The following is a 12553-nucleotide window of genomic DNA, read 5'->3' on the forward strand; positions in this document are numbered from 1 at the left end:
ACACAAAAAGCTGGAGTAACTCAGCGGGACAGGCAGCATCTCTGGAGAGAAGGAAAGGGTGACGTTTCGGGTCGAGACTTTCTTTGTCTTTCTGCTGACTGGATAGCACGCTATCACAAAAGCTTTTCAGTGTATCTCGGTATCCGTGACAATTAACAAAACTAAATTATTTAGCAGAAAGATGAAAAGATCAGACTTTTAAGATTGAAAATCTCTCAAACTCATTGGTGGGTTTGCAAGTACGGTCGTTGCCAAAGCTCAGAATCTTTCCTCAACAGGTCTGCATTTACACTGAAAGTGTTGACAAAATGTGTTTGACCCACAAGTCCTTTGATAAGTTGTTCAGCAAGAACACAGACCAGTACTGCACAGGATGGGAATAGATAGGGTGAATGCACAGGGTTGGGGAATCATGAATCAGAGGACATAGGCTTAAGGTGCAAGGGGAAAGATTTAATAGGAACCCGAGGGGCATCTTTTTCACACCTCTATGGGACAAGCTACCAGAGCAAGTAGTTGAGGCAGGTACTATAACAACATTTAAAGGACACTTGGACAGATACATGAACAAACAAGGTTTTGAGATGTATGGGCCAAACAAGGACAGATGGGACTAGTGTAGATGGGGCATCTTGGTTGGCAGGGCAAGTTGGTCCAAAGGGCCTCTTTCTGTGCTGTATGACTCTATGACTCTGGATGCTTTCGAAAGGATGCAGAGAAGGTTTAACAAAACAATGCTTGGATTACAGGCGGTCACGGTGGCAGAGCGGTAGAGTTGCTGCCTTGTAGTGCTTGCAGCGCCGGAGACCCGGGTTCCATCCCGACTACGGGCGCCGTCTGTACGGAGTTTGTACGTTCTCCCCGTGACCTGCGTGGCTTTTCTCCGAGATCTTCGGTCTCCTCCCACTCTCCAAAGACGTGCCGGTGTGTAGGGTAATTGGCTTGGCGTATGTGCAAATTGTCCTTAGTGTGTGCAGAATAGTGTTAATGGGCAGGGATCGGTGGTCGGTGGGCCGAAGGGGCCTATTTCCGCACTGTCTCTCTAACCTAAACTAAAACAAAAGCTAAAAGGAGAGGTTGGACAGATTTGGATTGTTTTCTCTGGGACGCCGGAGGTTGAGGGCAGACCTGATAAAAGTTTATAAAATTAAGACAGGCACTGAAAGGGTAGACAGTCAGAACCTTTTTCCCCAGGGTGGAAATGTCAAATACTAGCGGGCATAGCTTTCAGATGAGAGGGGCAACGTTTAATTGGGGACGTGCGGGGCAAGTTTTATTTTGTACAGAGATCAGTGGGTGCCTGGAACACGTTGCCAGTGGTGGTGATGGAGGCAGGTACGATACAAGAGGCTTTTGGATAAGCACACGGATATGCAGGGAATGGAGGGTTATGGATTACTGTATGTGCAGGCAGGTAAGAGTTGGTCTTGGCATCATGTTCTGCACAGGCATTGTGGGCCGAAGGGCCGGTTCCCTGTGCTGCACTGTTCCATGTTCTATTTGACATTCGTAAGGGCCCAAAATTATATAAGACATGGCCACCAACCTCTTTTTCTCTTCCTCGATTCTCTCTCGAAGTTCTTCTTCAAAATGATCGGGCTCGTGGACATTCACCGGCTCACTGGTCACACCTGGTGCGAGAAAGGTTTGAATGGTAGAGTTAAGTAACATCTGCCTCACTGAAATCCCTTGTGCCAATTTGAACTTTCGTTGCAGGCTTTCCCGATTTAGTTCCGTTTAGTTTAGAGATCCAGTGCAGAAACAGGCCCTTCGGCCCATCGGGTCCGCGCCGACCAGCGATCCAGCACACTAACACTATCCCACACACACTAGGGACAATTTTACACATACACTAATTCTCTGCCTCAGAAGGTAGTGGAGGCCAATTCTCTGAATGTATTCAAGAGAGAGCTAGATAGAGCTCTTAAGGATAGCGGAGTCAGGGGGTAATGGGGAGAAGGCAGGAACGGGGTACTGATTGAGAATGATCAGCCATGATCACATTGAATGGCGGTGCTGGCTCAAAGGGCCGAATGGCCTACCCCTGCACCTATTGTCTATTGTCTAAACCTACAATCCTGCACGTCTTTGGAGTGTGGGAGGAAACCGAAGATCTCGGAGTAAACCCACGCAGGTCACGGGGAGAACGTACAAACTCCGTACAGACAGCACCCGTAGTCGGAATCGAACCCGCGCTGCAAGGGCTGTAAGGCAGCAACTCTACCGCTGCCCAAAGTAATATAATGATTTTTCTCCTGATATTGGAAGCATCTGCCTCACTGAAATTTATTATGCCAATTTGAACATTAGTTGCAGGCTTTCCAGATTTAGTTTAGTTGAGTTTAGAGATCCAGCGTGAAAACAGGCCCTTCGGCCCACTTCAACTAGAGATCACCCCGCAGACTAAGACGATCCTGCACACTACGAACAACTTACAACCTTTACTGTAGCCAACTAACTTACAAGCCTGTACTTCTTTGGAGTTTGTTAGGAAACCGCAGCACCTGGGAAAAACCCACACGGTCGCGGGGAGAGTGTGCAAACTCCGTACAGACAGCACCCGTAGTCAGGATGGAAGCCGGGTCTCCGGCGCTGTGAGGCAGCGACTCTACCGCTGCGCCACCGTGCCGCAACACGTCACAAGGGAACGAGTACAAAACAAGCTGCCGTGGTGGAGAGCCGAAGGAAAGGTTGTCTTCTGCTGTCTGTGATGAAGGAATCTTCATATTAAGCATATTAAGCATTGTCATCTTAAGAATAAGGGGTAGGACTGAGACTAGGAAAAACTTTTCCACCCAGAGAGTTGTGAATCTGTGGAATTCTCTGCCACTGAAGGCAGTGGAGGCCGATTCACTGGATGTTTTCAAGAGAGAGTTAGATTTAGCTCTTCGGGCTAACGGAATCAAGGGATGTGGGGAAAAAGCAGGAAACGGGGTACTGATTTCCGATGATCAGCCACGATGATATTGAATAGCGGTGCTTGCTCATAGGGCCGAATGGCCTACTCCTGCACCTATTTTCTTTGTTTCTGTGTTTTTTTTATGTTCGACTAGAAACATCTCGGAGGGCAGCTTCTGCCAAGATCATAAGTGGATCCTTTTTGGATATGTTACTGATTTTCCTGAAAGCACCAGCCAACATTTGATTGCATTTTTACAATCATGTTTGCAAAAGGCAATGAGTGAAAATATTTCCAATGTCATTATGCCAATAATATAGATGTGAGTAGGAAGGTAATGGGTGAGAGACCACTTGAGGAGCTCGGGCAATTATGGCGGCCTTAAGTTTAGCTTTAGGTTTACTGTAGGGGCCACAGGTTACGAATAAGAGGTAGGCCATTTAGAACGGAGATGAGGAAAAACTTTTTCAGTCAGAGAGTTGTGAATCTGTGGAATTCTCTGCCTCAGAAGGCAGTGGAGGCCAATTCTCTGAATGTATTCAAGAGAGAGCTGGATAGAGCTCTTAAGGATAGCGGAGTCAGGGGGTATGGGGAGAAGGCAGGAACGGGGTACTGATTGAGAATGATCAGCCATGATCACATTGAATGGCGGTGCTGGCTCGAAGGGCCGAATGGCCTCCTCCTGCACCTATTGTCTATTGTCAGGTGTACTGAGGTACGGTTAAACCCTTTGCTTTGCATGCTATCCAAACAGATCAGACAATACTATACATAACTACAATCAAATCAAACTCAAGGGCGGCCACGGTGGCGCAGCGGTAGAGTTACTGCCTTACAGCCCTTGCAGCGCCGGAGACCCGGGTTCCATCCTGACTACGGGCGCCGTCTGTACGGAGTTTGTACGTTCTCCCCGTGACCTGCGTGGGTTTTCTCCGAGATCTTCGGTTTCCTCCCACACTCCAAAGATGTACAGGTGTGTAGGTTAATTGACTTGTGCATGTGTAAATTGTCCCTAGTGTGTGTAAGATAGTGTTAAAGTACGGGGATCGCTGGGCGGCGCGGACCCGGTGGGCCGAAGGGACTGTTTCCCCGCTGTATCTCGAAACTAAAATAAACTAAACTAAACAATAGTTCAGTTTAGTTTAGAGATGCAGCGCGGAAACAGGCCCTTCGGCCCACCGGGTCCGCATCGACCAGCGATCCCCGTACTTTAACACTATCTTACACACACTAGGGACAATGTTCAATCTTCACTGAAGCCAATTAACCTACATTCCTGCACGTCTTTGGAGTGTGGGAGGAAACCGGAGAACCTGGGGTAAACCGACGCAGGTCACGAGGAGAACGTACAAACTCCGTACAGACAGCACCTGTAGTCAGGATGGAACCCGGGTCTCTGGCGCTGTGAGGCAGCAACTCTACCGCTGCGCCACTGTACCGCCCTTGTGTAGGTAGAGTAAATGGGAAGATACAGAGTGCAGAATGCAGTTCTCAGCGTTGGAGGGCACCAGTTCATAAATAAAGTCCAATGTCCGCAATGGGGTAGAGGTGAATTGGACAGGACCCTAGATTATGGAAGGACCGTTCAGAAGCCTGGTAACAGAGGGGAAGAAGCTGCTATAAAGAGTCATAGAGTCGTACAGTGTGAAAACAGGCCCCATTGGGTCCAAAGCCCACACCGGCCAACATGCCCCATCTACACTAGTTGCACCTGCCTGCGTTTGACACATATCCCTCTAAGCATGACCTATTCATGTACCTGTCCAAATATGTCTTAAACGTTGTGATAGTACCTGCCTCAACTAGCTCTTCTGGCAGCTCATTCCATACACCCATCACCCTCTGTGTGAAAAAGTTGCCCCTCAGGTTCCTATCTGATCTCCTCTCACCTTAACTCTTATGTCCTCTTGTTCTTGAATATGACTCAGGGTGAAAGACTCTGTACCTATTGCTCTCATGATCCTCTATAAGATCACCCCTCATCCTCCTGCTCCACAAAGAACAAAGTCCTAGCCTGCTCAACCGCTCCCTATAGCTCAGGCCCTCGGCCTTTCCTGAGTCTGGTGGTGCGCCCTTTCAAGCTTCTAGTATCTTCCGCCAGATGGGAGCAGGGGGAAGAAGGAATGACTGGGGGTGGGACAAGTCCTTATTCAGCTCCCCTCCACCCTTAGCCCTAGAAGGCATAATATAAAAATAGAGTTGGCCCTGTGACCGCGTGGGTTTTCTCCGGGTGCTCCGGTTTCCTCCCACACTCCAAAGACATGCAGGTTTGTGGGTTAATCGCCTTCAGTAAAGATTGTAAAGTGTGTAGGATAGTGCTGGTGTTCATCCCAAAGGCGTGAGGGTTTGTAGGTTACCTGGTCCTCTGTACATCGCCCCTAGTGTGTCGTGGGATAACTAGTGTGAACGGGTGATCGATGGTCAGCACGGACTCGGTGGGCCGAAGGGCCCGTTTCTGCGCTGTTCCTCTAAACTAAACTAAACTCTTAACTTGTTCTCCCTCCGAGACGATTCATTAAACTGCAATGGAAAACAGCAGCCGCCAGATCCCCACGCTCTGAGCTTGTAAGTAACGTTTCAAACCGCGAGGCTGGTACTTCCGTGACTGCATTCGAGCAAGACTCGGCAACAAAAGATAAGTGGTGCCATGGTTACCAAGCAGTTTAAACGATTGCATTCTACATCCCACTGATGCAGAGCACAGAAACAGTGAGTATAAAGGGCTTGAACAACGCAACCCCACACGGCATTTTTATTTTGGGCAATTAATGCTCTCACTGCTAACGCGCACATATTTTATTAATTGTTTCCATGCTTCTATAACTTCCATCAGATGTTAACATAAGTGGGTTTGCATGCCCAAAAAAGTACAGAGCGATTTTGCGATGCTACATTGCACGTGTGTGGTTTGCAAGACAGTAAGAAGGAATTACATGCTTCTGCTTGAATGACTTTGGACTACTTGTCGGTGCCATCTTTCTATTATTTTCCAACATACTTTGTTTCTTTCTTGAGTTTAGAAGGACGAGGGGGGGACCTCAAATTGAAACTTACCGAATAGCGAAAGGCCTGGATAGTGCATGTTTAGTTTAGTTTTGGAGATACAGCGTGGTAGCAGGCCCATCGGCCCACGGAGTCCGTGCCGACCAGCGATCCCCGCACACTGGCACCACCCTACGCACACTGCGGACAACGTTTTACATTCACACCAATTAACCTGCAAACTTGCGCGTCTTTGGAGTGTGGGACCAAGCCGAAGGTCTCGGAGAAAACCCACTAAAAAAATTTCACTCAAGTAATCTGGTCTTTTCCATGAAACTGCAATGCGATTACCAAAATAGGACACAGAGTGTCGAAATAACTCAATGGGTCAGGCAGCATCTCTGGAGAACACGGATGGGTGACATTTAACAAATTGTAAAGCCACGGGATGGAATGTAGCTGGGAGGGGAGAAATGGGTGCAAGTCCAGGTGGGGCATAGGGAAGGAGGGGGTTGATTGTAGATAAGACACTAAAAAGCTGGAGTAATGCATTGGGTCAGACAGGATCTCTTTGGAGAGAAGGAATGGGTGACGTTTCGGGTCGAGACCCTTCTTCAGACAAAGAAAGGATATAGGTGGAGACAAGAAGACAGTGGGAGAACTGGGAAGGGGGAGGGGTAGAGAGGAAACTGAATAGTAAGTATGTGGACAGGGAGGGTTTAGAGAGATGTATAGAAAAAAAACTGCAGATGCTGGTTTAAATCAAAGGCACAAAATGCTGGAGTAACTCAGCGGGTCAGGCAGCATCTCAGGAGAGTAGGAGTGCGTGACGTTTCAGGTCGAGACCCTTCTTCAGACAGGGTTTATAGAGATATGGGACTATCTTAGATGGGGCATCTTGGTTGGCATGGGCAAGTTGGGCTGAAGGGCCTGTTTTTGTGCGAAGACCCAATGACACTGAACAAGGCAGGGTCTGTTAATAGACACACCAGAGCCAATGTCACGAATCAATGACTTTCCGACATGACTCCTGCACACTGAAGGTATTTATTCACAAAATGCTGGAGTAACTCAGCAGGTCAGGCAGCATCTCAGGAGAGAAGGAATGGGTGACATTTCGGGTCGAGACCCTTCTGCTGAGTTACTCCAGCATTTTGTGTTAAAATACCTTCGATTTGTACCAACATCTGCAGTTATTGTCTTATATAACTCCTGCACACAATGCGTTCATTCAAGTTTCCAGCATCTACAGTTTTCCTTTCCGCTTTTCAACGCAACGGCATTAACTGGCTGCAAAAGAAAATGTTAAATTGGATCAGATGAAAGCCAAATGCACTTGTAATCTTTTGTCAGTTTTATTTAACTGTTCATCCAGCTAACAAATTGTGTTTGTTAAAGTGCAGAAATGATGAGCTTGAAGGATGCAATCAATACAGTTGGCTTTAGCCACATGCCGAGCGTCATGCACTGTGACATGGGCCACCTAAATTGGGGCAGTGAATTCTGTGGCCTCATGCCTGCAGTGAATTATTCTGCACACTCCGCTGTCTCAAGTTATTTATTGTGTACTTTGCGCACAGCGAGAGGAATTTAATCTAGCAGAGAGAGATGTAGCACCATTTCTGGATCAGGAATGATGAGATGGATTCCTGGGACTGAATCCCCAAGAAAGGCATGCTGCGAAGTGGTCAAATACTGGAAATTAAGATGTGAGTACACACTCCACAGACGTACAGGTTTGTAGGCTAATTGGCTTGGTGAAAATTATAAATTGTCCCTGCTGTGTGGGATAGTGTTAGTGTGCGGGGAACATGTTTCCTGCCTCTAAAGTGTCCAACCCCTTAATAATCTTATACGTTTCGATAAGATCTCCTCTCATCCTTCTAAATTCCAGTGTATACAACCCTTGTCGCTCCAGTCTTTCAACATATGACAGTCCCATCATTCCGGGAATTAACCTAGTAAACCTATGCTGCACGCCCTCAATAGCAAGAATATCCTTCCTCAAATTTGGAGACCAAAACTACACACAGTATTCCAGGTGCGGTCTCACTAGGGCCCTGTACAACTGCAGAAGGACCTCTTTGCTCCTATACTCAACTCCTCTTGTTATGAAGGCCAACATTCCATTGGCTTTCTTCACTGCCTGCTGTACCTGCATGCTTCCTTTCTGTGACTGATGCACTGGGACACCCAGATCTCGTTGTACGTCCCCTTTTCCTAACTTGACACCATTCAGATAATAATCTGCCTTCCTATTCTTACCACCAAAGTGGATAACCTCACACTTATCCACGTTAAACTGCATCTGCCATGCATCCGCCCACTCACACAACCTGTCCAAGTCACCCTGCAACCTCATAGCATCTTCCTCACAGTTCACACTGCCACCCAGCTTTGTACCATCTGCAAATCTGCTAATGGTACTTTTAATCCCTTCATCCAAGTTGCACTAGTATTGGGGTTATTAATTTATTGATTTTTTAATAATATCTATGTGTATGCGTTTACCGGCCTGTAACGCTGCAGCAAGTACTAATTTCACTGTTCCGTTGTTGGTATGTATGACATTTAAACACTATTTGAAGTGCATCATGAAGTGCTTCAGGTGACTGGCAATGGTGCTCCATTAACTCCAGGCTCCCAACCAGCCATGATCCACTGCATTTTGCCCACCGTTGCAACAGGTCCACAGCAGGCGACATCTCCCTGACTACAAACCTATCTCTGGAACACCAAGATGCCAAGGCATCTACGTCAGACTCCCCTATTTCTGAGCCCCATGCTCTACTCCCTCTGCGCCGACCAGCGATCCCCGCACACTAACACCAGTTTAAGAATAAGGGGTAGGCCGTTTAGAACGGAGATGAGGAAAAAAAAAATTCACTCAGAGAGATGTAAATCTGTGGAATTCTCTGCCTCAGAAGGCAGTGGAGGCCAGTTCTCTGAATGCATTCAAGAGAGAGCTAGAAAGAGCTCTTAAGGATAGCGGAGTCAGGGGGTATGGGGAGAAGGCAGGAACGGGGTACTGATTGAGAATGATCAGCCATGATCACATTGAATGGTGATCAATGTGGCTCGAAGGGCCGAATTACCTACTACTGCACCTATTGTCTATTGAGCATACACACATGAGGGAAAATTTTACCTAAGCCAATTAGCCTACAAACCTGTACGTGGTTGGAGTGTGGGAGAAAACCGGAGCACCCGGAGAATACCCAAGTGGTCACGGGGAGAACGTACAAACTCCGTAAAGACAGCACCGGTAGTCAGGATGGAACCCGGGTCTCTGGCGCTGTGAGGCAGCAACTCTACCGCTGCGCCACCGTATTCATGTGTGGCATAACTAATCTGTTAGGATTGCATGCAAAACAAAGGTATTCATTGTACCCAGTACACGTGACAATAATAAAAACTTGTATATGTCCTCCACAGATGCTGCCTAACTGGGTGAGTTCCTCCAGCACTTTGTGTTTTGCTTGGAGTCTCCGCTTGGGGAAGGTCGCACGATGTACCAACAATGGGACAACTGTCTGAAGAAGGGCCACCCATTCCTTCTCTCCTGAGATGCTACCTGACCTGCTGAGTTACTCCAGCATTTTGTGAATAAATACCTTCGATGGGACAACTGCAGATGCATCTCACACCAGTAGCTCTGCAGAGCACAGGCACCAAGGACCTGATTCTCATCAGAGCTCCCGATTCTTCTCATCGCATTCCAAAAGAACGAGCAACATCGGTTTCAGAAGGGTGAGTGATGACAGGTATCCGGCCGGAGAGCCGTCGAGGGGAGCTGGCTCGTAAAACAAGGATGATCGAATAATATATGGAACATTGAACAGTATAAGGGCGGTCATGGTGGCGCAGCGGTAGAGTTGCTGCCTTCCAGCGCTTGCAGCGCCGGAGGCCCGGGTTCCATCCATACTACGGGTGCCGTCTGTACGGAGTTTGTACGTTCTCCCCGTGACCTGCGTGGGTTTTCTCCGAGATCTTCGGTTTCCTCCCACACTCCAAAGACGTGTAGGTTTGCAGGTTAATTGGCTTGGGTAAAATTGGCTTGGTATTAATGTGAATTGTCCCTAGTGTGTGTAGGATTGTGTTAATGTGCGGGGATCGTTGGTCGGAGCGGACTCGGTGGGCCGAAGGGCCTGTTTCCACGCAGTTTCTCTGAACTAAACTACATCGCAGCAATAGGCTGTTCGGCCCACAATGGCACTGATGCCAAGGTAAACTAGTCCCCTCTGTCTGCATGTGATCCACATCCATCCATTTCTTGCATGGGAAAATAACTGCAGATGCTGGTACAAATCGAAGGTACTTATTCACAAAATGCTGGAGTAACTCAGCGGGTCAGGCAGCATCTCAGGAGAGAAGGAATGGGTGACGTTTCGGGTCGAGACCCTTCTTCAGACTGATTTCTTGCATATCCATGTGTCTATCTAAAAGCCTCTTGAAAGCCACTATCGTATCTGCCTCCACCACCACCTCTGACAGTGCGTTCCAGGCACCCACCACCCTCTGTGCCCCACACATCTATATACTAAAACTCTCGATTGTTTGTTTGTGACTGAACTTCAGCCAAAACTGTACAAGGCAGCGTGGCATTTTTAGGCCCACCTTATTCACCGTCGTCGCTTTAATAATCCCCAAAATGGCGGCGCTGCCATAGCAGCTGCGGCTTACCTGCGGTCCATTTGTCTTTGTGTTTTTGTTGTTTTTTTGTTTTAATTGTCGATGTGATGTCGTGTTTTTGTGTTTGTGTACTATGTGTGTATGTGGGGGGGAACTGTAAAATTGTAAATATGTGTCCCTTCCAAACGGAGACCCGACCTTTGTTTTCTGGGTCGGGTCTCTGTTCCTGCTGCGGCCCAACCATCGGCCCAACTCCTAGAGCTGGCGGCCTCCAGGGCTCTGGTTCGCAGAGTCCGCAGACCGGACTAACCATCAGCGGACCCGGCCGTCCTCGGAGGCTGCGGGAGCGGCTGCGACTCGCCTTAGGCTCGGGCCGCGTGGATGCCGACATCGGGAGCTCCGGCAGCGGCAGCGTGTTCGCCCACCACGGATCGCGGGGCTTGGGTCGCGGACATTTCACCGTCCGGCGCAGCCTAAAATAAGCCGCGGGATTTTTCTCTGCTGGGCGGGGGCTTCAATGTCGGGAGCCGCGACCGCCCCGACGTGCAGCAACAGCGGCAGCGACAGCGTGCTCGCCCGCCCCGGATCGGACTTATCATCAGCGGAGCCGGCCATCTTCGGAGGCTGCGGGAGCGGCTGCGACTCGCCTTAGGCTCGGGCCGCTGCGGACCGTCCGGCGCGGCCTGCAACCACAACAACCTGACCACGGGAGAAGACGGCAGGAGAAGGGAAGACATTGTGGCCTTCCATCACAGTGAGGAGAGGACTGGAGGAGACTCACTGTGATGGATGTTTCTGATGGATGTTTCTTTTTTTGTGTGTTTTTGGGGTTGTGTAATTTTAAAGCCTATTTAATGCTTTTATTGTTGGACTGTGGGTGACTGAATTTCGTCCAATTTGGATGACAAATAAAGCTATCTTGAATCTTAATGGTAAAAATGGTAGTTTTATTGAAATTGGTGTTATATTGGTGTTATTCACAATTTACATTTTTTTTAAACCAGCGCATGCGCAGTCGGTGCCGGTCCTTCCCTAAGATGGCCGCCAGACCAGCGCCTACACTTAGTAAGATGGCCATTTTCGTTCAGCTCCCACTTCCCGCCGGATGCCCGTTTGGTTCCGTGGCCCAAGTGGGGAGAGAGTCACCGCCGCCACTCCAAACCCCCGGCGTCTCCATCATGGCCGCCGCCGCTGAGCTTTGGATCCCCCGCCCAGCCATCACCGCTGCCGCCGCTGCAAACCCCGGGCGACTCCTTCACGGAGCCGTCACTGAACCATTGCGCAGCCTTCCTTCCCTCCCCTCCTCTACCCCCCTCCCTCCTCCCCCACCGACGGTAAGGTGGACCTAAAATTGTCGCGCTATCATGTACCATTTTGGCTGTAGTTCAGGAACAAACAAACAAACTCGCCTCGCCGCTCCCCAGGCCTCGCCTCGCCTCGCCTCACCGCCCGCCGGGCCGTTGTGATTTGCTGTTGAAGACCATGGGAGCAAGTATGTCTTCAATGAAATTCGGTATGTGCAGTTTTAAATGAACCTCTTTCTTCATAACTTAGTCGTACATTTTATGACCATTGTCCTTTTATTCAATACCAAGAGAATTGGGATGTGAACGGAAAAACCAAAATAGTAGGCCTGACATGTGCATGCAGCCTGTCCATTCACCACGTGACTTTATAGATGTCTATGAGATCACCCCACAGCTTCCTGGGCTCCAAGGAATAAAGTCCGAGCTTGTCTAACCTCTCTCTGTAGGTCAGACCCTCGAGTCCTGGCAATTTTGGATGGTAAACCAATAGTAACAAATGCAATAAATGGAGATCTAACATTTCGCCTTCTTATAATTCAGGGAAAACTCAATGGGATGTTTTCTATACACCTCTCCCTATGTACGAATAGGGTGATCAGCTAACACGGTCAGCTGGAAGGCAACGGTATTTTCAACCTGCTGCAAATGTTCAGGTTGTCTGCACTTTTGTGCCAGAAGCATTCTGACCTAAGTAACTGTCACTGGTTACAGCTGACCCAAGCCAGCTCTCACA

At 48.7% G+C, this 12553-nt stretch overlaps 1 protein-coding gene across 2 annotated transcripts in view; it reads right to left on the reverse strand.

Moving 5' to 3' along the window:
• Nucleotides 1-12553, reverse strand: part of kif6 (kinesin family member 6) — a 466382-nt gene that overhangs the window by 65621 nt on the left and 388208 nt on the right. For both annotated transcript variants that reach the window (XM_078398770.1, XM_078398768.1), the window contains exon 17: nucleotides 1547-1631. In XM_078398770.1, coding sequence (XP_078254896.1) covers nucleotides 1547-1631 — 85 coding nt within the window. The remainder of the gene's footprint in view (nucleotides 1-1546; nucleotides 1632-12553) is intronic.

The sequence above is a fragment of the Rhinoraja longicauda genome, chromosome 5 (assembly GCF_053455715.1).
Source record: "Rhinoraja longicauda isolate Sanriku21f chromosome 5, sRhiLon1.1, whole genome shotgun sequence".
NCBI classification, from domain to species: Eukaryota; Metazoa; Chordata; class Chondrichthyes; order Rajiformes; family Arhynchobatidae; genus Rhinoraja; species Rhinoraja longicauda.